At 39.8% G+C, this 23,164-nt stretch overlaps 1 protein-coding gene across 1 annotated transcript in view; it reads left to right on the forward strand.

Annotated features, from left to right (window-relative positions):
- The window catches only part of LAMC1 (laminin subunit gamma 1), a 157,382-nt gene that overhangs the window by 113,879 nt on the left and 20,339 nt on the right, over positions 1-23,164 (forward strand). Inside the window, exons 9-19 of the mRNA XM_081948795.1 lie at positions 3,370-3,492; positions 3,602-3,791; positions 5,647-5,759; positions 8,793-9,014; positions 9,437-9,625; positions 12,348-12,593; positions 13,607-13,760; positions 15,722-15,864; positions 19,259-19,437; positions 20,011-20,167; positions 22,458-22,663. Of these exons, the coding sequence (XP_081804921.1) occupies positions 3,370-3,492; positions 3,602-3,791; positions 5,647-5,759; positions 8,793-9,014; positions 9,437-9,625; positions 12,348-12,593; positions 13,607-13,760; positions 15,722-15,864; positions 19,259-19,437; positions 20,011-20,167; positions 22,458-22,663 (1,922 nt within the window). The remainder of the gene's footprint in view (positions 1-3,369; positions 3,493-3,601; positions 3,792-5,646; positions 5,760-8,792; positions 9,015-9,436; positions 9,626-12,347; positions 12,594-13,606; positions 13,761-15,721; positions 15,865-19,258; positions 19,438-20,010; positions 20,168-22,457; positions 22,664-23,164) is intronic.

Here is a 23,164-nt window from a genome sequence, read left to right on the forward strand (position 1 = left end):
TCAGTTCATCAGGACTGTTAGCAATTCTTGTTTGAATTCTCCAAAGCCTGTGTTTATGTAACACTTTTGCCATATTTTCTAATTGCCTTTCATTTTTCCAAGCATTGGGATCTTATCCAGGGACTTTTGTTTCCAAATATTTCCAAACTATTTAAACTTAGCTTTATTATTCTTTTTTTTTTGTGAGCAGTCTAGTTACTTCCGCTAATATTGAATAATTTGTTCTTTTTGCAATCCAAGGTATTCTCAATTTTTTTCTCCAGACCAACGATCCAGTTCAAGAGCATCTGTTTTTCTTCAGTCTGCCTTCTTAATGGTTCGCCTTTCACAGCCATGGTTACAACTAGGGAAACCACAGCCTTGACAATATTTACCTTTGTTGCCAGTGCGATTTTTTCCCCACTTTAATCCTACGATGTCTAATTCTGTCAAAGCCTTTTTCTGAAAGCCCTTGTCTTTCTTTCACCATTCCTATGAATTTGTGAGCCTGTGGAGTTCAGATCTGCATATTACTTCAGCTTCTTTTCTGCCTATTTCCATTGTATTAGCATTGCCATTAACATCATCTAAAGGGTTTTTGTGTGTATATATTTTCATTTTAAATTGATCAGTAGACTAGCTTTGTTCTTCTTTCCTCTTCAGCAAGAGTGTACTTGGGTCTCCTCGTTTTCAGCTTTTAAAAGGATAAATTGATGTTTCTTCTAATCAAATATTTCTCATGATCTCTATACAAGTTAAACAAGATTGACAACCTGCAACCTTGGCACACTCTTTTGTCAATGTTGAACTATTTAATCATTCCATATTTCATTCTAATGATTCCTTTCTGGAATTCTTCAACCAGTTCTTCAACAGCAGATGAGGTGGCCTGCTATCCCCTGAACCATCCCTAATGTGTTGGGATTTACATAGTCAACAGCCTTAATGTAATTAGTAAAGCATCTTAATACATATTTTTAATTTTCTTTTGTCCTTTTCATTATCCTTCACATATCACAATGTATTCTTGGCTGCCTCTGCTTCCATTAAACCCATCTTATCCATGTGGCAATTTTCATTTTACAAATGGTTTAAGTCTGGGCTGTAGCATTTTGAGCATGTGAGATAAAGTGCAATTGTTGGGAACATTCTTTAGTAATGCCCTTTTATTTTTAGAACATAAATGTTATCTTTTCCAGCCACACGGTCGCTTGTAGAGTTTTCTATATCTGCTTATAAACTAGCATAATTTTGTCAGATTTTAAACATTCTACTGGTATTTCGTCACCTCCTGAAACTTCCTTGCTAGCAATATTTTCTTCTGTGATTTCACTTTCCATAATGTCAATGTTCAAACCTTTGTACATAGCATCATTTAGGAGATCTTTTTACATAGCTCTTCCACTGCCTCATCTCGCATTGTATCTTTCATGTAATAGTAAAGTTCTTTATATTTTGTAGGCAGTAGTAACCAAAGAAAGAGCCAATTTGATATAGTGGTTAAAGTATTAGACTAGAAACTGGAAGACCAGCTCTAGTCCTGCTTTACACCTGCCTTAGACCTTGAGGAGATAAATATTTCTTCAAGTAGTAACAAGAGAACATCAAATAGCTGAAATTATTTTCAGAATTCCACTCTCTTCTTTTCAAAGAAAATTGATACACTGAATAGCAGCTTGTGAAGAATGATTAGAGAGGGAGAAATGACAGGTCTATATTGACTGAAGAGAGACAGTTTGATATAGTGGCTACAACATCAGGGTAGAAACTGAGAGGTTGTGAGTTCTAGTCCCACTTTAGGCACAACTGAGTGACATTAGGTCAGCTACTCTCTCTCACTTGTACAAGGAGGCATTGGCAAATTATTTTTGAAATCCTGCCAAGAAAACTGCAGGCTTTTTTCCAGACAGTTTCCAGGAGTACGACTAACTTGAAGGCATACACGCATACAAAAGTATTCATGTAACACCGGTGTATTTCTTTATATCTATTGTAAGTACTGAATAGGGGAAAGTGTATGATCAGTTGATATTTTGACGGGATCTAAAACAAATTGTTGTTTTAGTCCTTACCCATCATATAATTAGACATGCATTCTTCATTCCACTTAGCATTATATGCTGCTAAATTGGGCAACTTTATTATAGAGTCAGCCGCCTTTGAAAATATTATTTAGTTCTTCTCTGAGATTATATTGTGGCCTTGAGGTCACAAACATTGACTCACCTTAGCTTTACAGATGTTGCAACAGTTGTAACAGTTGTTGCATGTTTATAATGTGAAAATTTGTTCAGACATTGTGATAACCATCCATTACGACAGAGGTTTTTAACTTTTTTTTTGGGGGGGGGGGCATAGAAGCTGTTAATTTAAAAATCGTCCTGGAACCCTTGATCAAGAAGCAAATTCTAATTATTGAAAATCATATTTATTTCTTTTTTTAGCCCTAACGTTCCATGAAACACAGTTTGAAAAACTCTGTATTAAGCCACATACCTCTCTCTCACAAACTATTTCAAGTTACACGAACAGATAAACCCCAAATGCCATGTGTTTGCTATGTCAAACTCTATTTTGAGTTGTTGCTCCCAGATTAGCCTAGAGATTAGTTATTGGCTTGTGAGTTTTGCTATCTGGTGAAACTTCTGATTTCAGAGTGGTTTATCTGCTGTAGGTAAGAAGCAAAGAAAGAGAGGGTGAATTGCATGAAATAATATATTGAACATGTGTAACCAATAAGGATAAGCCAGTAGTTCTGCTCATGATAACTTGCAAATGATGTGCCTGGAAAAGAGTGGAAGAAATGAAAAGTGTAGTTACTTCATTGTACATATATAAAACTGTGGTTGATCAAATGATAAATAAAAGTCCATTGACTAGAAAGGTTGATATTTTATTTTCACTGCTACTTTGTGAGCAGAGTTAATCTCAACATTTGTGAAGGAGGCTAAGTACCAGATGGCTGAATTAGGTCTATTCTGTTCCAGTTTACACTTAATAACACAAAATTCTCAGCTTTTTATTTATTTATTCATTCATTTATCAGATTTAGAGCCCACCCATCTCACTCACAGAGCAACTCTGGGCAAGTCTCTAAATCTGATAAATAAACTCTTGTGGCTAAGATCAAGTCTACTATCTATTCTTACCAATTTAAGAAACACACACAGTGGAAATTTCTACAATCCCTGAAGCAGGATTTTCTCCCTATATGGTTTGTGTAACAGTTTTCTTAAATCACAACATACTGTTTTCAATCAGTGTTGAAATCTGTTTCCTTTTCATGATGGAATTCACAAAGCAAGTGAATAATTCAAGTTAATTCTTCATGTATTAAGTAGAGCGAAATTCAACTTTTAACATGAGATGATTTCTTCTTCTGGCTTTCAGGAAAGGAACACTGGCATGCGGAACAGAGAGATGGCTCTGAAATCTCCATTCGCTGGATACCTGAGACTCAAGAAATATCCGTAATCTCAGATACACCTTTCCCCATCTACTTCAGCACACCAGGTACAAAGGAAGAATGACTATTTATACATAGATTATATAAGCATGTTTGCCAATAAACCTACTACCTTTTACCTTTACTTGAATGTGGATTCTGTTGCTTTTGTCTCAGGCAAATTCCTTGGAAATCAAATCTTAAGTTACGGGCAAAACCTGTCATTCTCTTTTCGGGTTGATAAGCGAGACACTCGACTTTCAGCTGAGGACATAGTCCTTGAAGGTGCTGGACTAAGAGTATCTGTCCCTTTGATTGCTCAAGGCAACTCCTATCCCAGCGAGAACACTCTGAAATATTCATTCAGGTAAAGATGTCTGTATTTTCTAATATGGAAAATGTCAGGATTGCCTGGAGGTAAAGGTTCTGGTTAAAGGTCTTTATTTGCATAGCTTAAAATATTAAAACAAATTGCTATAAATGGAATATTTCTTTACCTTAGATTGTAAATAAATAGTGCGAAATGAATGATTTTGATACATCCTTGGGGAATTAGAAATTACTAAAATCTGTTATTTTTTTCGGGGTGGGGGGGAATACTAAATTGTAGTTTTTTAACTGCAGTTTTAAGAGATACAACTCTGTTGGTGGCATCAACTTTTGCTCTGTGGTAGTAATAATCTGGCAGAATACACTATACTGAAATATTTATTTTCTCCTATACTTGAGAGGGCAGCTGGTAATGCTTTTATGATGGATTTAGTAGTTATGTAAGATTTTATTTTTAATAATACTTGGGGCAAAACACCGTGTGTCCCCCATCAATTAATTATCTACAGCAGGGAGTGGAGAGTGCTACAACCCAGCCAAAACTAAGCACTTTGCAACCTCATTAACTTTAATAGAGGAGAAATAATATTTGTTATTACTTTTCTGGTTTTAAAGCCATGGAGCTCTAAGCATTTAACTATCGCTGAGTTCCCAGCTGAACGTTCCATTAAAATCTTAAATTCAGTAATTCAACATTTCTTTTTAAATTGATTGAAGCTTCTAATCTGAAAGGTAAGACGTGTGGAAGTGATATGATTGAGTGATATGGTTGAAAGCAGCAGTTGCAAATTGAGAAGTAGGAAGCAGCCTTTATCTTGATTTTGCTCATTCTTGCTCTCCTTTCCTCACACATTTTATGTGCTGATCTCCCATCTAGGGAGTTTGCATGAAAAAAACCAGCTTGGTTTCAAAATAAACTCAAGCAGCTTTCTCTGGTTAGTCTCTTCCCTCTTCCCAATTTTCTGTCCTATCCTGCCCTGGACATTGGAATGACTTTAGATGGGCTTGCTGGAAAGCATGGTCCCCAAGGCAGATTTTGCAGACTGAAAGGAAACTATTAAAACAGAAGTAGACAACTCTAGGTCCCAGAGCTGCATGTGTCCTCAAACTTCATGCTTATTTTAGAGTTTCCTTCATACAGAATTGCTAAAAATTGAAATTCCTGTCACTTTGAGTAAAAATTAATGTGGCAGTAATATAGTTTTAATTTCACCCAACCCGCAACAAGAAAAAAATCAGAAAATGCTGGTGCTACTTATGTCTGTGATGTGGCCTCACCTACTTTGCATTTCTGCTACCCTGTTATGGTCCCCATTCTTAATTTCCACTCCAGAAAGTTAAGAGTGGTTGATCAGGCTTGCATTAAAAATGTCTTAGGATCCTAGTCCTAGGGAACGGGTGAGGAGCAAGAGATACTCGGTAAATGCAGAAGTCTTGTTCAGCCTTGAATGTACAGTCTCTCTGTTTCCTCACCAGCAGAGAAGAAAATTGCTTTTAGTTGATGGGTTAGGATGTGGCGCAAAGTACCTCTGCCCTTACCAAGAATATATCCATAGCCTACAACAGGGTTGTTTATGACCCTGTTATTGGGTAGGTGATAAATCCTCTGTTCAGGTAACTAGTAATGGCTGTTTCCTAACTTTTAACTCGGGTTAGTCTGAAGTGCAAATGCAGGGAGTAATTGGGAAGGTGTGAATGTGCCTATTTACTTGCCCAAGGACAGTGGAAGAGACAAGGCAAATGCATATGAACTTTTCGTTTATTGAACATTAGCAGAAGGGAGAGAGGCTGCTATCCGATAATATCAGACAAATCCTATTTAAAAGCAACATGTCCACCAGTCAGGTTAATTCTTTGGCATTTAAAACTGTTTCAATGCTACTTCCTTTTAGGCTCCATGAAGCAACAGATTACCCCTGGAGGCCTTCTCTCACTCCCTTTGAATTCCAAAAGTTGCTCCATAACTTAACAGCTATCAAGATTCGTGGAACTTACAGTGAGAGGAGTAAGTTGGTGGTAATTGCTGATGATCAAATTGAGTGAATGTCAAGAAATACTTTCTTTGCAGTTGCACCTACCTTACAGAATTCTTGGAATGTTTGTAGTGTTTCTTCCAATGTTTTGTTGCATGGCAAAACCATTTCGTTCAAACAAGTCTTTGCTTTAATCAGAAAGATGGATCTTGATTAGTTTGTTTTATGTTCCATGCCTGTTTCTTTTCTTTAAAAAAATATTGTAGTGTTCGCTATTTTACTGCATAAATGGTGGCCCCACTCATTTATGGTATGGTTTTTCAACACACAAAGCCCAACAGGGTCATGTGCATCCCTATCTTAGAACATTCGTTGTTTATTTTTATGAACCTTCTACCTGTTTCATAAAATTGGTAATATTAATATCTCCACATTGAAGATTTGGGATATTAGAATTCTTCACTTTTTTCCTTACGATGCTATCCCGCCACATCCCTGAAAGATTGCAATTGGAATGAACTCAACATACATACTAGCTTGCCACCTACACCCAAAATACAAAAGTTGATCAGGGCTTCTTAAATCAGGGTGATGAAGAGGTTGCCAAAAATGTCGTTGCATTAAAAGGGTCCACCTACCTAAGGAGGAAATGACTTCACTCAAGGGAAAAAATACAGAGAAATCCTGCTATGATTTACGTTCTTCTATTGTTAATGTGCAGGATCACCTAGGGTTGTGGCTGGAACTACCACCCCAAATATACAAACAGCTTTGCGTCAACAGCCAGCACCATAGACGTTGTGGAGTACGTGAGGCAGAGCTGTTCTTAAAGCTGTTCTGAAGCAGACGTTATAGGGCAAGCCCAGTTTTGAAGAGGAATCCCAGCACTGGTTGGGTTGAAAGTTAAGAGAGAAGGGGGAAGGAAATGCTCTTTTCTCTAGAATGCCTGGCTTTGCTGAACTCCCTCAAAGTGAAAGATTAATTCAGCTCTGAAATACCACTCTATCTGTCAATCTGCAAAGGTGGGAGTTTTTCCAGGTTTTTTTTCCCCCTGAGGATATATGCAGAAGGAATGGTGTGTGTAAATAAGTTTTTGCATTCCTTACCCACCCATGCTTTTACAGGGAGAATGTTTGGCTGGTTGCCACATCTGTGTGCTTCTCAGCCTTTACTGTACAAAGGCAAGGTATCTGGCCACAGTGGTATCTTGACATAGTGGGTAGACCCTGGTCTTAAAGTAATACTGACCCCTTGAACACCTTGCTTACAAATTAGGGACCAGTTAAATAATGTGATTATGGGTTGGCAAAATGCTGTAATACTTGGTTTTTATTGTATGCCACCCTGAGTCACTTCAGGTGAGATGGGCAGCTTCTTACAAATAAAAGGAAATGTGCCCTATGGCCTTAACTATAATAACTCTCTTTCCATTCTAATTATAATTAAAATGTGATTTTAAAAAAATTAAGAATAGAATCTTCCAAAATCTTTGATTGAAAAATATTGAGGTGCATTGATAAGCCTTGATTGATGAGGGGAGCCAGCATCATAATTTCCTTTTGTTGCTATCTAAGGCAAAATCATGATTAAGGCAAAGGAAGGGCTAATCCAATGAGTAAAGGAAGACCGCCAGGGCTATCTTCCTTAACCTGGCTCCAGACCAAGAAGTAATTATAACATGTGGTTCATTTCTTAGAAAATAACCTTTGCCTGGATGCTACTGCTCAAACATTAACGAGCTCACAAAATGTCTTGGATGGAAGTATACCATTATGTTGAATGGGAACTAAGGGGATCTCCTCAAATCCTTTTTCTAAAGAAAAAGAGATTACTCTAGTTAACCATGTTGAAGCATCACATTAAAGTGGCACACTTGGCATAGTCAAGCATGACCTGTAAATCCAATGTTTTAACAATCAAAAAGACCCCCCCCCCCAATGATTTTTTAATATTTTGCCATGCAACTTTTTAAGAAAAATTAAATGTTATTTTTTAAAATATAAACATTCCATCTTTTCTTAAAAACAGTGTATCGCCTGGGTACAAATATCTCTGTGCAATAACTATCAGAATTTACAACATCACTCACTACATTGATATTAATTCTCTAATCTAACAATTATAGTATATTAAACACTTGAGCATAGTAAACCTGTTCATTTTTCCCTCTTAACGTATCTTCTAATAAGAATATAATAATAACATTAAGCATAAGAATCCTCATCATCATAATACTGACAATTAACATATTGCTTACATCTCTATCATAACATATCTTCTATTCTTCTTTAATCTTTTATTTTCAACTTCCATCTTTACTCTCTAACCTTTGATAAAATAATTCCCATATCATATAACTTTTTGATCAGTGCAGAAGATACATTTTGATATGCAACCTCAGTCATCCCCAATTCTAACACAAAGAACAAAACAGCCAAATTATTAGGAACACATAATTATTCTTCAGGGTCTTTGAAGCAAGTATTGCTTGATGCTGGATAAATTTACATGATGCTTTAAATTATGATGACAGGGATGTTGTTCTATAATTGTATTTTATTGTGTGTGTGTGTGTGTGTACATGTGCATGTTTAAATGCTCTGTTTATGTTGTTTATAAATCACTGGGAATCCTGAATTCTTGAGCCATAGAAATGAGATGTACCGTATATCTCATAGAAATCAGATCTAACAACCAATTGGGGATTTATGTCAAGTCGAAACCCACAAGACAGACTTTCTGCTCTCCTCCCAAATATCAATTTAAAAACATGGGAGAAAATGTTGTGAATAGCAACAGAAGACCAAGGTTATTGGTGATGCTTGAGATGTTGGTTTGTGGAACTCTTTCCTCTCCCACATCAGCCAGAAAACAATGCTGATGCAAAAGTTAGGAGAAAGAATAACTTTTAATGACTCTGATATGGCTATGATTGGAAACTATAAACAAATCCAGCTCTGTTAATGTTTTGTGACTTGCCTGGAAGCATTGGAGCTCCTTTACTGTGTTATGGAGACTGTCAACAACTTCTATACATCTTGATGACATTGGGTTTTTTTCTTCAGGTGCTGGGTATTTGGATGATGTCACTATCGTGAGCGCTCATCGTGGGTCTGGAATACCAGCGACATGGGTGGAGAATTGCATGTGTCCAGCAGGATACTTGGGACAGTTCTGTGAAACCTGTGCCCAGGGCTACAGAAGGGAGACTCCACATCTTGGACCTTATAGTCCTTGTGTGCCATGTTTCTGCAACGGGCACAGTGAAACCTGCAACCCTGAATCTGGTAAAGAGAATCATGGGGGATATTGTTGGTGTTAGGTTTTGTTTGCATTTTGATATCCTGGATGAGATGATTATCTAGACCAGTGTTACTCAACTTTGATAATTTAAAGATGAATGGACTTCAACTGGTGGGGGAATTCTGGGAGTTGAAGTCCACACATCTTCACGGTGCCATGGTTGAGAAACACTGACCTAGATTATCACCTTGAATGAATGCCCTACTAATCTAATATTCTTCATTTTAGTTTTTAAATGTCCTATTCCATTCTTTTTATGTATAAAAGCATGTTGCTTTATCTACTCCTTTCCCTTGTCTGCATCTAAAACAGTATATTGTGCCACATCAGGAGAATTTCCTGTGAGATAGCTGCTGCCCTAGTGCTTCAGCTTCTGGATGATAAGCTTTCCTTTCTTTACCCCCAGGAGCATGTGACTGCAGAGATAACACTGCAGGTCCTCACTGTGAGAAGTGCAGAGATAGTTATTATGGTGATGCCACCACAGGCACCTCTTCAGATTGCCAGCCATGTCCATGTCCTGGGGGTTCAAGCTGTGCTGTAGTTCCCAAGACGAAGGAAGTGGTCTGTACCAGTTGTCCAGCTGGAACCACAGGTATGCTCTTGTTGGATTCTCATTATGAAGACACAGCTTCGACAAGCTCTGTTGCACTGCTGGGTAGAAGAGTAATGAATGGACTTGGAGTTGTTCTGTTTTTTTCAGCAAACATAGATGTTTCCAAAGTTCAGTTATATTGAATCTCATTTTTATGCAACAAACAAGCAAAGGAGAATTATTTGAGTAAGTATGGAAATGCCCATTTCTGTATCAATCATTCTGGAAATGCAATTTCTATGACAGCCCTGGAGCCTGGATCAAACATATAAATGTAGGAGCTTTGCCCATTTAGGCACTCCTAATTCAAATTATTGGATGATAACAATAGACTTATATACTGCTCCACGGTGCTTTTACAGCCTTTTCTAAGCAGTTCACAGAGTCAGCATATTGCCCCCAACAATTTGTGTCCTCGTTTTACCGATCTTGGAAGGATGGAAGGCTGAGTCAACCTTGAGCCAGTGAGAATTGAACTGCTGAACTGCTAGCAGCCAACAGTCAGCAGAATTAGCCTGCGGTGCTGATTCTAACCACTGCACCACCACAGCTCATTAATTACCCATGATAGTAATTAATAACTCCTTCCTTCCTTCCTTCCTTCCTTCCTCCCTCCCTCCCTCCCTCCCTCCCTCCCTCCCTCCCTCCTTCCTTCCTTCCTTCCTTCCTTCCTTCCTTCCTCAAAGGATTTATTTCCCCAGTAGAAATTCATACCTTGACCCTGGTTATCCATTCAGAGGAGAAACCAACTTTGCAGCCCATTAAAATGGAAAAGCTGTTTCAAAAACATGTATGGCAAATTTCCAGGAAAGCATAAGAAAAATAGCCTTTTTAAAATGGGCTCAGTAAATGCTTGGACCCATCCACTACTACAGCTGGTGGAAGAAATCACACTCCTTTTTCTTTTTTAATGACTGAACAATGTTAGAGTTGGCTCCAAGGAATAAATAAATTGGCCAATCTTGGCAAATGTGTCACTCTTAGAGGAGGCAGCTTTCAGATGGTTGCACAGAGTGTCTGTCCATGACTCAACTTGTCTGAGTCGTAAAAGTAAACAAAATCAACTTTGCTGCGCATTTCTGAATGCTGGATTTATTGAGGGTGTGTACAGTGTTCTTTATTTTTTCCTCCTTATCAGTCTGAACAGCCATGCTTCAGGCCGAGATCCTGACTTCTCTGAAAGTCCTTTGCTTCTAACTCTTTATTTTCTTTCCTGTCAATCGATTGCTAGATAACCATTACCATAACCTGCCTAGAGGCTATGGCTTTTACAGAAACGTGGCATCCAGAGCTTAGTGCATGCTTACACTTTTCAAAATTTTAAGTGGGTGATCCCAGTCTAAACGATCCCATTTTGTATAGGAGCCCTAAGCACCTAAAGAAAATATGTTTAAAAAGTGAACAAATCCATGTAACCTAATGCACATTTGGAAGCCATTAGGAAAAATATTCTACGATGTAGACCAAAATGCCTCCTACTAAATATATAATAAATGGATTCTTCTTTTACCTACCTATTTCCCAAACATTCTTGCCTCCCTCTTAGATTATAAAATGAATTGTGCTTTTTCCCTCTTAATGTTGCTGTTAAGTCTTGTTTCTTATATCCCAAATTTCCCCAAATTTGGCATCTTTCACCTGTGTGAATTTCAGCTACCCAAATTGTCAGCAGTAGCTCTGCTAGCTCAGAAATTCTAGAAGTTGAGGTCTGCACATTTGGAGAACACCCAGGTTGGGGAAAAGGTTGTTTAAAGAAGTTTCTTTAAAACCTTACTGCGCTGTGTTGTTAAACTCTGGTTTCCATTTAGCCTTTGATCTTCTAATGTTACTTCTTGTCAGATGATGGTTTATGTACTTTTTGCCTTTTCTTTGTTTTTGCTCTGCTACTTAACTCTGGAATTTGTTACCAGCTATAGCTTGGTCAAAGTAAGTACAATCCTGTTTTCCAAAAGCAGTGAATTTATTGGTTGTTCTATGCAGCTTCTGCATGTCACTTGAAGTCCATATTGCATGTCAGTCTGCCATTATTTCCCCTCCCCTCCTCTCTCCTTCTCTTCATCAATAAGAACAGTTTTTAAAAGAAACTGGTAACTGTTTTATTATTCAGCATTTCCTTATATTTCTTTTTGCCACCGTCATCACACCAATAAACACAGATACAAAACTTAAAATACAGGGAAACCAAACTTGAAACAATTAACAATGAAAGGAAGATGCCAACTAATTTTTGCAAGCCATAGCTACTGCTAGAAACTTGGCAACTTTTCTAGTGGCTGCCCAAGTTAAGTCTTGTTAAAAGAGGTTGCAATGTAGTCATTTCGTGAAACTACAGAAGGGAGTTTTATGTCTGGACTGCCTCAAGGGTCATTTTCGGTGCTTTGCAGTGGGTGTTTTAATAATTGGAGCATTATTTCCAAAGGGTCTGATTAAAATACTGGATTTATGAATGGAAAATGCAATCCTTATTTCCTAAGTGCTTTCATTGGCTTTGGAGAAGCTTCTTTCTTATCTTCCTTTTTTGTTGTTATAACTGGTGTATTACTGGTAAGCCAAATTGTGCTTCTGTCTCTGTACAAAAAGATCTGAATAACAAAGAAGCAGGTCTGAAAAGTGAAAGTTTTCCATAATTCCGCAGCTACTTTTCTACCTTACTCATTTTTTGCATGGATTACAGTATTTGCTTTTTTGTATGTTCTAATATACCTGTTTCCTGGGCCTACAGGTAAAAGGTGTGAGCTGTGTGATGATGGTTATTTTGGAGATCCTCTTGGCCAAAATGGCCCCAACAGGCCCTGTCGCCTCTGCCAGTGCAGTGACAACATTGATCCCAATGCAGTTGGGAATTGCAACCGCTTGACAGGAGAATGTTTGAAGTGCATTTATAACACAGCTGGTTTCTACTGTGACCGGTGCAAAGATGGCTTCTTCGGAAACCCCTTAGCTCAGAATCCAGAGGATAAGTGCAAAGGTAGGTGGGGTTTTTTGTTCAGTTAGTAATGCTTTTGTCACAGTCCAATTCTAGGACATTAGTCTGACCCTTTCTTCAGGAGAAAGCTCTTCCTCCCTCTCCCCCAAAATATTTGGCCAGAGGTTCATTTTGGAGATACTTCCCAGTACTTTCAGCAGCTGTTGTTTCTTCTGCCTCTGTAACAGAAGATTTGGCAAGTGCTTTCTTGCCTTAGAACCATTATCTTATGAGCAAGCAAAGACCTTCCTTCAGAAGCTGCGTTCACAGAACTATGCTTACCAAAATTGTCTAGCACATCTGTAGAGTTTGCACAGAAGCTTTGGTGGAATCTTGAGTCTGCTGAATGAAAGATAGCTCCTTTACCCTTCCTCATAGAACTTGGTTTCCTCGCCATCTTGGTAGCTTTTCTCTAAACTAATGAGTATTAGACTCTGATGTTAATGTAAAGGAGCAAATCTAGTAAAATAGAATACAATCCTTTTAACTTTTCTTTTGAAGCATCTTTCAATATTTGAAATAGCCCCACACAAAAAATTGACCGCTAGAAAGATGTCTCAGTTACACCCTGAAAGTAGTCTACAGTCCTCATCCGTCCATCGATCCATGGCTGCAGAAATTTGTGGAACCTGGAGAGAGTGGAGGATTCAGTTGTTCCATTCACATGAGGGATTATGTTTTCCAACTTGTATATTTATGGATTGTTTGTGATGTGATCAGAAGTAGTGGTTACCCCATCCCATCCCTGGTGGAACACTTTGTTTATAAATTGTGCCAAGTATTCTTTCTCGCCTATCCCACTGAGATGCATTGCAATATGTAGGCACATATTTGATGAGCAGAGAGACTAAATACTAAATTGGAGCTTCTGCATTTCCTTTGCCCTAACAGCCCTCTTGTACTCAAAAGGGGTTCCCATTTTCGAAGTGTTCCCCCTAGGCTTCCTGCGACTGTCCTCTGAATTATGTCTGGTTGGAAAACCCATCCTGATGCCTTTTATGTTTTCATTCTTGTAGCTTGCAATTGTAATCCTTATGGCACAGCAAATTTACAGAGAAGCTGCAATCAAGTAACCGGCCAGTGTGAATGCCTTTCACACGTCACAGAGAGGGACTGCAGCTCCTGCGAACCGGGTTTCTACAACCTGCAAAGTGGGCGTGGCTGTGAAAGGTGAGCTCTTCTTTCCTGACGCAGGAATTGAACGCCGGTGGCCTGGATGGATGGGACGTCATCAGAGAGGTTTCCCAAGAGCGGAGGAGCTTTTGTTAAAAGCAGCTGTTAAAATTTACAAATAGACTTTAAAAGAAAGCCATCTGCAGCAGGTTGTCTCTCGGTCTCCCCTGTGACCATTTATGCTTTGCATGCCTTCCTAAAAAAAAAAAAAAAAAACTCATATTGCCCTACCTTTCCTGAAACGAAGCCTCAATACATGAAATTACACGTGTGCACTTTCTTGCCCAGTTACTTCTGCTTCTCCTGCCACTGGTGCGTTTTAACCTGCTAACACTAGAAAGCAGAGACCTCATTGTTATTCTGTGTAGCACTTTCAACTCAACAGTATGCAAACATACAAGATGATTGCTGTGGCCGTCGACTATTGATTTATTTGTGTTGTTGGATCTTCCCATTAGTCTGCAGCAGATGGCAGCACCTAGCCAACCTTGATGTTCTCGAAAAGCTGAGCAGGGTTCAGCGTGTTTAATACTTGAATGGGAAGCCAGAGAGAATAGCAAGAGGGTAGGATGGAACCAGGAGGTGAAAAAACATCCCAGGACACAGTAGGAAACCCCTTTTCCTGAGAAAACTGCAAGGACATCTACTTGCAGTCTCCAGAAGTTGGATTCTGCTTGAAGAGTCTTCACCTTTACCTAACTTTACTTTAAGACAATGCAAATCATTAAAAAGGAAAAGGATAGAAAGCAAACTCTAAGGACAGAGAGACAATAAAATGGGGGCAGAGGAACCGATCTAAGAATCTAGCTTCTTTGAAACTACTTCTTTTCAATATTTAAATGCTGGCTTCAGAAAAGGAGGCCTTTGGGGATCTGGCAATCTGTCCTCACTCCCTGATGTCTTTCCAAACCGGCATCTAATCTAACCTTCTTCCCTGGAGCCCATGCATCTGGCTTTGTCCAAAAAGAGGGTGGAAATAACAACAAACATCAGGCTTTCTCATTTATTCAGTGTGTGGTGTGGGTGCCTCATCTGCTTTAATTTCATTGCAGCTACGGAGGTCAGGCTGTCCTGCTTGCAAAGGACCAGAGCCAAAAGGAGTCTCCGGTTTTATTATGTAGCTGGGAAGTTACATTATCTGTGTCAATTTTCATGTTTAGAGGAAGATAATGTTTCTGAGGGGTTGTACATGGAGCAAAAAACCTTGGACTAAAATCAAGGATAGGAAAATTCATCAAGTTTCATTCCAAACAAGCTTTCAAAATTCTGTCAAGGCTGAGAAGATAACTAAGAGTCCAAATGCAGGTAGTCTTCGATTTATAACCATAAATCGTGACATCATAAATCAAGGAATTCATGTGACTGGGTCTGATTTTATGACTGATTTTTGCACGGGTTATATCATTGGACATAAGATGGCCACGTGACTGCTGAATATTGCAATTGGCCATAAAGGTGAGGTTTTGCAATGAAGCAAAAATGCAGTTAATAGTTGACCATTAGGGTGCATGCAACTGTTGGAATTTGGAACCAGACCATAAGTAGCTGTTTTGAAGGGGGGAGGGGAACCCGTTGTGACTTCAAAAGGTCACTGAGCGAGGATTGCCTGTATATTGTTCTTATTTTATTTTATAATAGGCACTTTGTGTTAAAACCATTTGATTGAATATTAAATGTAAATGTAACAGTCTTCATCGTTCCTCAAATATTGCATCATTGAACTGGTTTAATTTACAGAAAGTAGATATTTTCTCATTGGAGCTTTACTGTGAATGCTGCATTTCCTTTTGACCAATTGTGTAGGCAAATGACATCCGTCTGTCATCCCACATTTACCTCCCTTTGGGCAACATGGTTTTTTTTTTAATGACATATTTAGTCAAATTCAGAACATGGCAAGCATAATGCACACTCTTGTTTCCTTACCTGTGTTCATTGAGATGCTCTTCCTCTGCTAGATGTAACTGCCATCCTCTGGGCTCCACTAATGGCCACTGTGACATTCAGACCGGGCAGTGCGAGTGCCAGCCAGGCGTTACCGGCCAGCGATGTGAGAGGTGTGAAGCCAACCATTTTGGATTTGGTCCTGAAGGCTGCAAACGTAAGGGGAGTGGGGAAGATGTATTTCCTGTCCCAACCCTTCCTCATCCATTTATTTTCCATCTCTGTTGCTCTGTATAGAGAATTTGTTCATTGCTACCAATGTGTCCTTAGACTTGGACATCACAGGAGGTTTAATTCTCCCCCACCCCCTTTGTCTGCCTCTTGCATGTTTTCTCATTTCAAGTCCTGCAAGGATGTTTTTGCAGTTATATGAGTCTTGCTTTCTGTCTCTAGGGCATTCAGATTGCATATACTGGTAGACCATCTGCTGCTCCTTGTGAATAAACACTTGCCCTGAATTTTGTCCCAGAACTGACCTGGTTTTTGGCTCTTACACTCCTACGCTGTTGCTGCGGAATGTGGCCTTTAAGCAACTAACTCAGATTGAGGACATGGAAAGTGTAAAATCCAGGACATACATTCCTCTTTATTTAATCCTCCCGTTTCCTTACTTTAAAAATAAAATAAAATTAGTCTTGGATGAATAGATTTGGATATGGTGAGCCACTGCGTTTATAACTATGCAAAGGAGGATTTGTAGAGTTAGCTTTGGAAATGCCAAGTGCATTCTCTTCTGTCATCTTCAAGATAATTACCTTACTTCCTTCTTCTCCTTTTGAGGAATTGCCATTATCATGTATCATAAACATATTGATGCCAAGCTGTAACGGCAGTTTGAAATGTTGTTGGGGTACAGCTTGGTGTCATTTAATGCAAAATGGGAAGAGGAAAAGTAATTGTTGAAGCATATTCTTTTGAGTCTAGTTTCTAATTCACATGCCCTGGTTTGTAAGTGGAGCTGGCATTTGGACCACTAACACAAATTACAAATATTCAAAGTTCAAATATAACTTTGAACCTGAACATATCTTATACAACAGAAATGTACAGCAAACATAGACTTTTGTCACATTATACAGGTAATCCTTGACTTGCGACCACAATTGAGTCCAACATTTCCTTTGCTCAGCAAGGCAGCTGTTAAATGAGTTTTGCCCTATTTTATGACCTTTTTGGCATAGTTGTTAAGCAGATCACTGCAGTTGTTAAATGAATCAGGCCAATGGCTTTGCTTGTCAGAATCCGGCTGGGAATGCTACAAATGGTGGGTCACATGATTCCTTGGCAGGGCAACTGTCACAAATCATGCCTGGTGGCAAGTGCCCAAATTTTGGTCACGTGACCCCAGAATGCTACAATGGTTGTTAAGTGGGAAAACCAGTCATAAGTCATTTTTTGTAACTTTGAACGGTCACTGTATATATTTGGAAATCACTGAGAGGCACGCCCTAACCGAGGCAAGGTGGGACAGGTATGACGCATCGAGTCAGACTATTTACAGTTACATTTGCTGCATCATTGTTTTTTTTTAATGGTAAAATAATACATGGTAAGTCTATATTCATGACAGCATAGTGAATCAGACAGTATAAAAAAATGAGCCACAAGGGCTAGACAGAATCCCTCACTGCTGTTATTTTCTTGGCATGTCAATATTCTTCAACTGTACATCCACCAGATGTTACAATACAATAGCAGAGTTGGAAGAGACCTTGGAGGTCTTCTAGTCCAACCCCCTGCCTAGGCAGGAAACCCTATACCCTTTCAGACAAATGGCTATCTAACATCTTCTTAAAGACTTCCAGTGTTGGGGCATTCACAACTTCTGGAGGCAAGCTGTTCCACTGATTAATTGTTCTAACTGTCAGGAAATTTCTCCTGAGTTCTAAGTTGCTTCTCTCCTTGATTAGTTTCCACCCATTGCTTCTTGTTCTACCCTATGTTGTAGGACTGCAACCGCTAAAAAGTCCAAGCTAGCAAACTAGTCTGGGTGGAAATTTGGGGAGTTCCAAAATTTGGCAACTGACTCATTCTTATGACCGTTGCTGTGTCCCAAGGTCATGGGATTGATTACCTTTTGCAACATTTTGACAAGCACAATCAACGGGGAAGCCAGATTCACTTAACAACTGTGTTACTAACTTATCAACTGCAGTGATTCACTTAACACAGGGGTGTCCAAACTTGGGAACTTTAAGACTTGTGGACTTCAACTCCCAGAATTCCCCAGCCAGCATGGCTGGCTGGGGAATTCTGGGAGTTGAAGTCCACAAGTCTTAAAGTTCCCAAGTTTGGACACCCCTGACTTAACAACTATGGCATGTATTTATGACAGTTACACTGTCAAGGGGTCCTATGACCTCCTATTGTAAGCTTGCCAGCTAGATTCTAACAAGCAAAGTCAGTGGCACGGTTCATTTAATAACTGCAGTGATTTGCTGAACAACTGTGGCAAGAAAAGTCGTAACATGGGGCAAAAGCTACTTAACACATGTCTCCCTTAACAACAGAAATGTTGGACTCAATTGTGGTTGTAAGTCGAAGGCTACCTGTATAACCTTTTCACCAGCATTTGCCTCCATGAAAATCTAGGATGAAAGCAGGTGTCTGGATCAATATAAAGTATTGATTTGCACACCAGCTTTTCCTCAAAAAGGAAAATCTCCTCAAATGATAGATTTCCACACCAAGCAGGATCAATCCCTAGGCATGATTTCTTGCTTTCTTCAGGCAAGGTTTGCCCATTTGCACTAAGTGTCCATCAGGGTCAAAAGACATGTAAAAGTGTCATTAGTAAAGACTGCTTTTCTATCATTGTTGGTTTAAAAAGCCGTACTGTGTTCATAACCACAGCATTGGAGGATCTTTCTTTGCTCTACTTTGTTTCTCAGAAGCGCTGGAACTTTCCATATACAGGTAGTCCTCGACTTAGGACTACAATTGAGCCCCACATTTCTGTAGTTCAGTGAAATACTTGTCAAATGAATTTTGCTCCATTTTATGACTTTTCTGGCTACAGTTGTTAAATAAATCACTGCAGTTCTTAAGTTAATTTCTTTGTTCTTTTAAGTTAGTTAGTTTGTTATGTGAATCTGGCTTCCCCCTCGACTTTGCTTATCAGAAGGTCGCAAAAAGTAATCATGTGACCCTCCCAGGATACGGCAACCGTCATAACTATGAGTTAGTTGCCAAACATCTGAATTTTGATCATGTGACGATGGAGAACCTGTAATGGTCGTATGTGTGAAAAATGGTCATAAGTAACTTTTTCAGTTGCCGTTGTAACTTTGAATAGTCACTCAATGAACTATGGTAAATTGAGGATTACCTGTATCGTATGTCCAATTTCTTGCTTCATTTAACGGGTAAAAGTCAGAACTGCCTGATTTTCTTAGTAGTTAAAGGCCACTTAGTAGCACCAATCAAGTGACATTTGAAAAGGGCTTAATTCATTGGTCTTCTAGGTATCCCAAGATTAAAGATTTTTCAGATTGTTCTTTTTTCAAAGGCCACTTCCCTGTTCAATATTTAAATGCCTTGTGTTTCCTCAGCTTGTGACTGTAACTCTGAAGGTTCCCGCTCTCTTCAGTGCAAAGAAGATGGCCGTTGTGAGTGCAAAGAAGGGTTTGTGGGAATCCGCTGTGACCAGTGTGAAGAAAACTACTTCTACAATCGATCCTGGCCTGGTTGTCAAGAATGTCCTGCATGTTACAGATTGGTGAAAGATAAGGTCATACCAACTACAAAATTTGTTGATTTTAGCTAATTTAGAGCCTCGGTGGCACAGTGGTTAGAGTGCAGTACTGCAGGCTACTTCTGCTGGCTGCTGATTGCCTGAAATTTGGCAGTTCAAATCTCACCAGGCTCAAGGTTGACTCAGCCTTCCATCCTTCTGAGGTGGATAAAATGAGGACCCAGATTGTTAGGGGCAATATACTGACTCTGTAAACCGCTTAGAGAGGGCTGTAAAAGCACTTTAAAGCAGTATATAAATCTAAGTGCTATTGCTAATTTTGCCAATCTAGAGCTTACATATTTTTATAATGGGGAAAATTAATATGATACACATTTGTGCTTGGCCCAAAAATGTTACACTGGGAAAAAATGTAATGTGACATACTTAAAAGCAAAAGCAGCAACAGGAATAATACAAAAGCTACATCAGTCTTAATTGTAACAGTTCCTAGAATCTGCATTTTACATATTTTCAACATCTTTTTCTTTATCCTTTTTATCTGGAGCCTTCAAAACCTGTGTGGTTGTCTTATTGATTTGTTGTTCTTTGGTGTCTCAATTGTTGCAGGTTGAGGAGCAACGGGGGAGGCTGCGCGATCTGGAAAATCTTATAGCTAACATAGGAACAGGTGATGACATCATAACTGACCAGGCTTTTGAAGACAGACTGAAAGAAGCTGAACGAGAAGTCATGGACTTACTTCGAGATGCCCAAAGTATCAAAGGTAGCTGGCTATGATCAGTTAATTGAGTTAGACCATTTGGCAGCCTATAATTTATTTCAGACGCAATCAGTTCATATATGTATATGTATAGCGCCATGTAACAGAGTGAGCTCCCATTACTTGTCCCAGCTTCTGCCAACCTAACAGTTTGAAAGCATGTAAAAATGCAGGTAGAAAAATAGGAACCACCTTTGGTGGGAAGGTAACAATGTTCTGTGCGCCTTCAGCGTTTAGTCATGCCGGCCACATGATCATGGAGATGTCTTCGTATAGCGCTGGCTCTTCGGCTTTGAAACGGAGATGAGCACTGCCCCCTAGTGCCAGGAACGACTAGCACATATGTGCGAGTCATATCATTATCAGCCATAAATATAGATATTTTTTACTCTAATGAAGATTTTAGCCATCTCTGTAGATTTCATCATCATCATCAGACATGCTTCCGTTGTGGGAGAAGAGATATAGTTTTGATAGTAACACTGAAGAAAGCAGCCTCCATGTTAGAGAGTACTAATAGTTGCAACTGTATTTTACATTTTAATGATTATATTATAAAGTACTGGATCAGATTAAATTTAAATAACATATTATAGATTATGTTTAAAGGTTGTTTTTGAATTTTATGATCCAAAGATTCAGTCACAAAAGAGAGAATTTATCTTGAGCTTTTCAAAAGTCTCTGTCATCAAAGGGAACTGATGAATCAAATGCATACATATATACTAATATCCACTGTACTTTTGAAAAAAAGGATTAGATGTGTGCTTCAGTCCTAAACTCTGTGAGCAATAGGAACAAAGTGGAGTGGGTTTGCTTCTCAGTTTTTTGTTTATGTACATTAATGGTGCTTCTTGGAGTATTATTAAGCCCACAAAACTTAAAATTTCTGCTTCATTATTTTAAAACTAGACTATGTCATTCGGAAGAGAAAACAATAGCATAGGTCTGTGATGGTGAACCTACGGCATCCGTGCCACAGGTGGCACACGGAACCATCTCTGAGGGCATGCGAGTTGTTGCCCTAGGGCAGCGATGGCGAACCTTTTTTGGCTCGCGTGCCACAAGTGGGGGGAGCGCGGGGGGGTCATGTGCGGGCGTGCCGCACCCATAATGCAACGCGCGATCCCCCAGTGCGCATGCGTGCACAACGCGCGCCCCCCGCCCCTTTTTACATGCTTTTTTCGCCCTCCCCAGGCTCCAGAGGCTTTATAGAAGCTTGGGGAGGGTGAAAAGAGCCCCCCCCCCAGGCCCTCCGGAGCCTTCAGGAACCGTCCGGAGGCTTCCCTGAAGCCTTCGGAACGCTTAAAACCACCCTCCAAGCAAACCGGAAGTGACTTCCGGGTTGCTCGGAGGGTCGTTTTAAGCGTTCCGAAGGCGTCAGGGAAGCCTCCGGACGATCCCTGAAGCCTCCGGGGGGGGGGAGGCTGTTTTCGCCCTCCCCAGGCTCCTATAAAGCCTCTGGAGCCTGGGGAAGGCGAAAAATAGCTTTTAAAAAGGTGAACTCAGCTGGCCAGCTGACAGGGCAGCGCCTCGCGTGCCCTGACAAATGGCTCCGCGTGCCACTTGTGGCACGCATGCCATAGGTTCGCCATCACTGCCCTAGGGCACATGCACACACTGGCCCCCTGATTTTCGGCCTATGAAGGGACTCCGGAGGGCCGGGGGAGGTCGTTTTTGCCCTCCTCAGGCTTTAGGAGGGCTGGGGCGGGGGGGATAGTGTGTGCATGCGGGGGGGGCAGGGGGGGCATGCACATATGCATGGAGGGATGCGTGGAGGGGATTGAATTATGGGTGTGGGCACACGCGCTTTTGGCACCCAAGCCAAAAAGGTTTAGCCATCGTTGGCATAGGTCATGTATGTCAGCAGATACATTTAACTCAATTTGTGTTAGAGATAAGTGAAAAACTTTACAGAAGAGATCATTTTGGGAAAAAAAACAGTAGACAATTTCTTACTGAATTATCTGGTCTACTGTGTTTGGTCCTAGTGGAGAATTGTCTTCTCTGAAGACATACAAAACTCACACTGCCCTAGGGTGAAAGGTGACTTTGCGAATCCTATATAAAAATCTATGCTCAGTATATCATCTTTTCTATTGTCATGATTTCGGCAAATCTCAACAAACCTTAAAGAAATTCATAATTTCCTTTCATTGTTGTATTTATTCATTGAATTTATAAGCCACTTTTCTCATTTCATAAAATCAATTAGTGATAAAAAAAACATGTGATAATACATTTCTATTTGCTCGTTTGTTTGTGTGACTCGTTGTTACTTTGCTGATTCCAGATGTCGACCAGGGTTTGATGGATCGTCTGCAGGAAATTAACAGAACCCTTTCAAGTCAACTTGGTCGGTTGAGGAACATCCAGAATACAGTTAGACAGACAGAGAACCTGGCTGAGCAAGCCCAAGCCCGGGTGGAAAACACAGAGGGGCTGATTGACAGCGCTTCAAATATGCTCCACAGGGCAAGGATGGCTATTGCCAATGTGGTGAGTGCCATTTGCATTTTCTCTTTACATTTCACACCCCGCGATGGAATTAATCAGGGATTTATGAGTGCTAGAATGATGCTTTTGAAAAAACGAATATTGCTCAATCAAATCTTTATTACAGGCATTGACCTGCATAATGAATGTGGGTTGTTTCCCCCCCCCCTTTTTTTTAGCCCTTTTAGGTCTAGCCCTTTTTTTGGGGGTTGTGAAATCATGCTGGGAAATGATGAATGCTGAGCAATACCTAGTAACATTGTAAGGTGGACTTATAATGAGATTCTCAAATGAACTAAAGATGCAAAATAAAGATGCAGTATATTTTTGCTAAGTAAGAGACGTTACACAAGATTGTCCAATGTATAGAATTTGATGGTTCCCAGTACAGATCAAAAAATGGCCCTGCTGCAGAACATTTTCAAGCATTGCTGGGGTGGGCATGTGCAAAGTCTTGAACTCTTGGCCTTGGTCAAGACTTTGACCAAATACTCCTTCAGGGTG

The sequence above is a fragment of the Natrix helvetica genome (assembly GCF_964273705.1).
Source record: "Natrix helvetica genome assembly, chromosome: 3".
NCBI lineage: Eukaryota > Metazoa > Chordata > Lepidosauria > Squamata > Natricidae > Natrix > Natrix helvetica.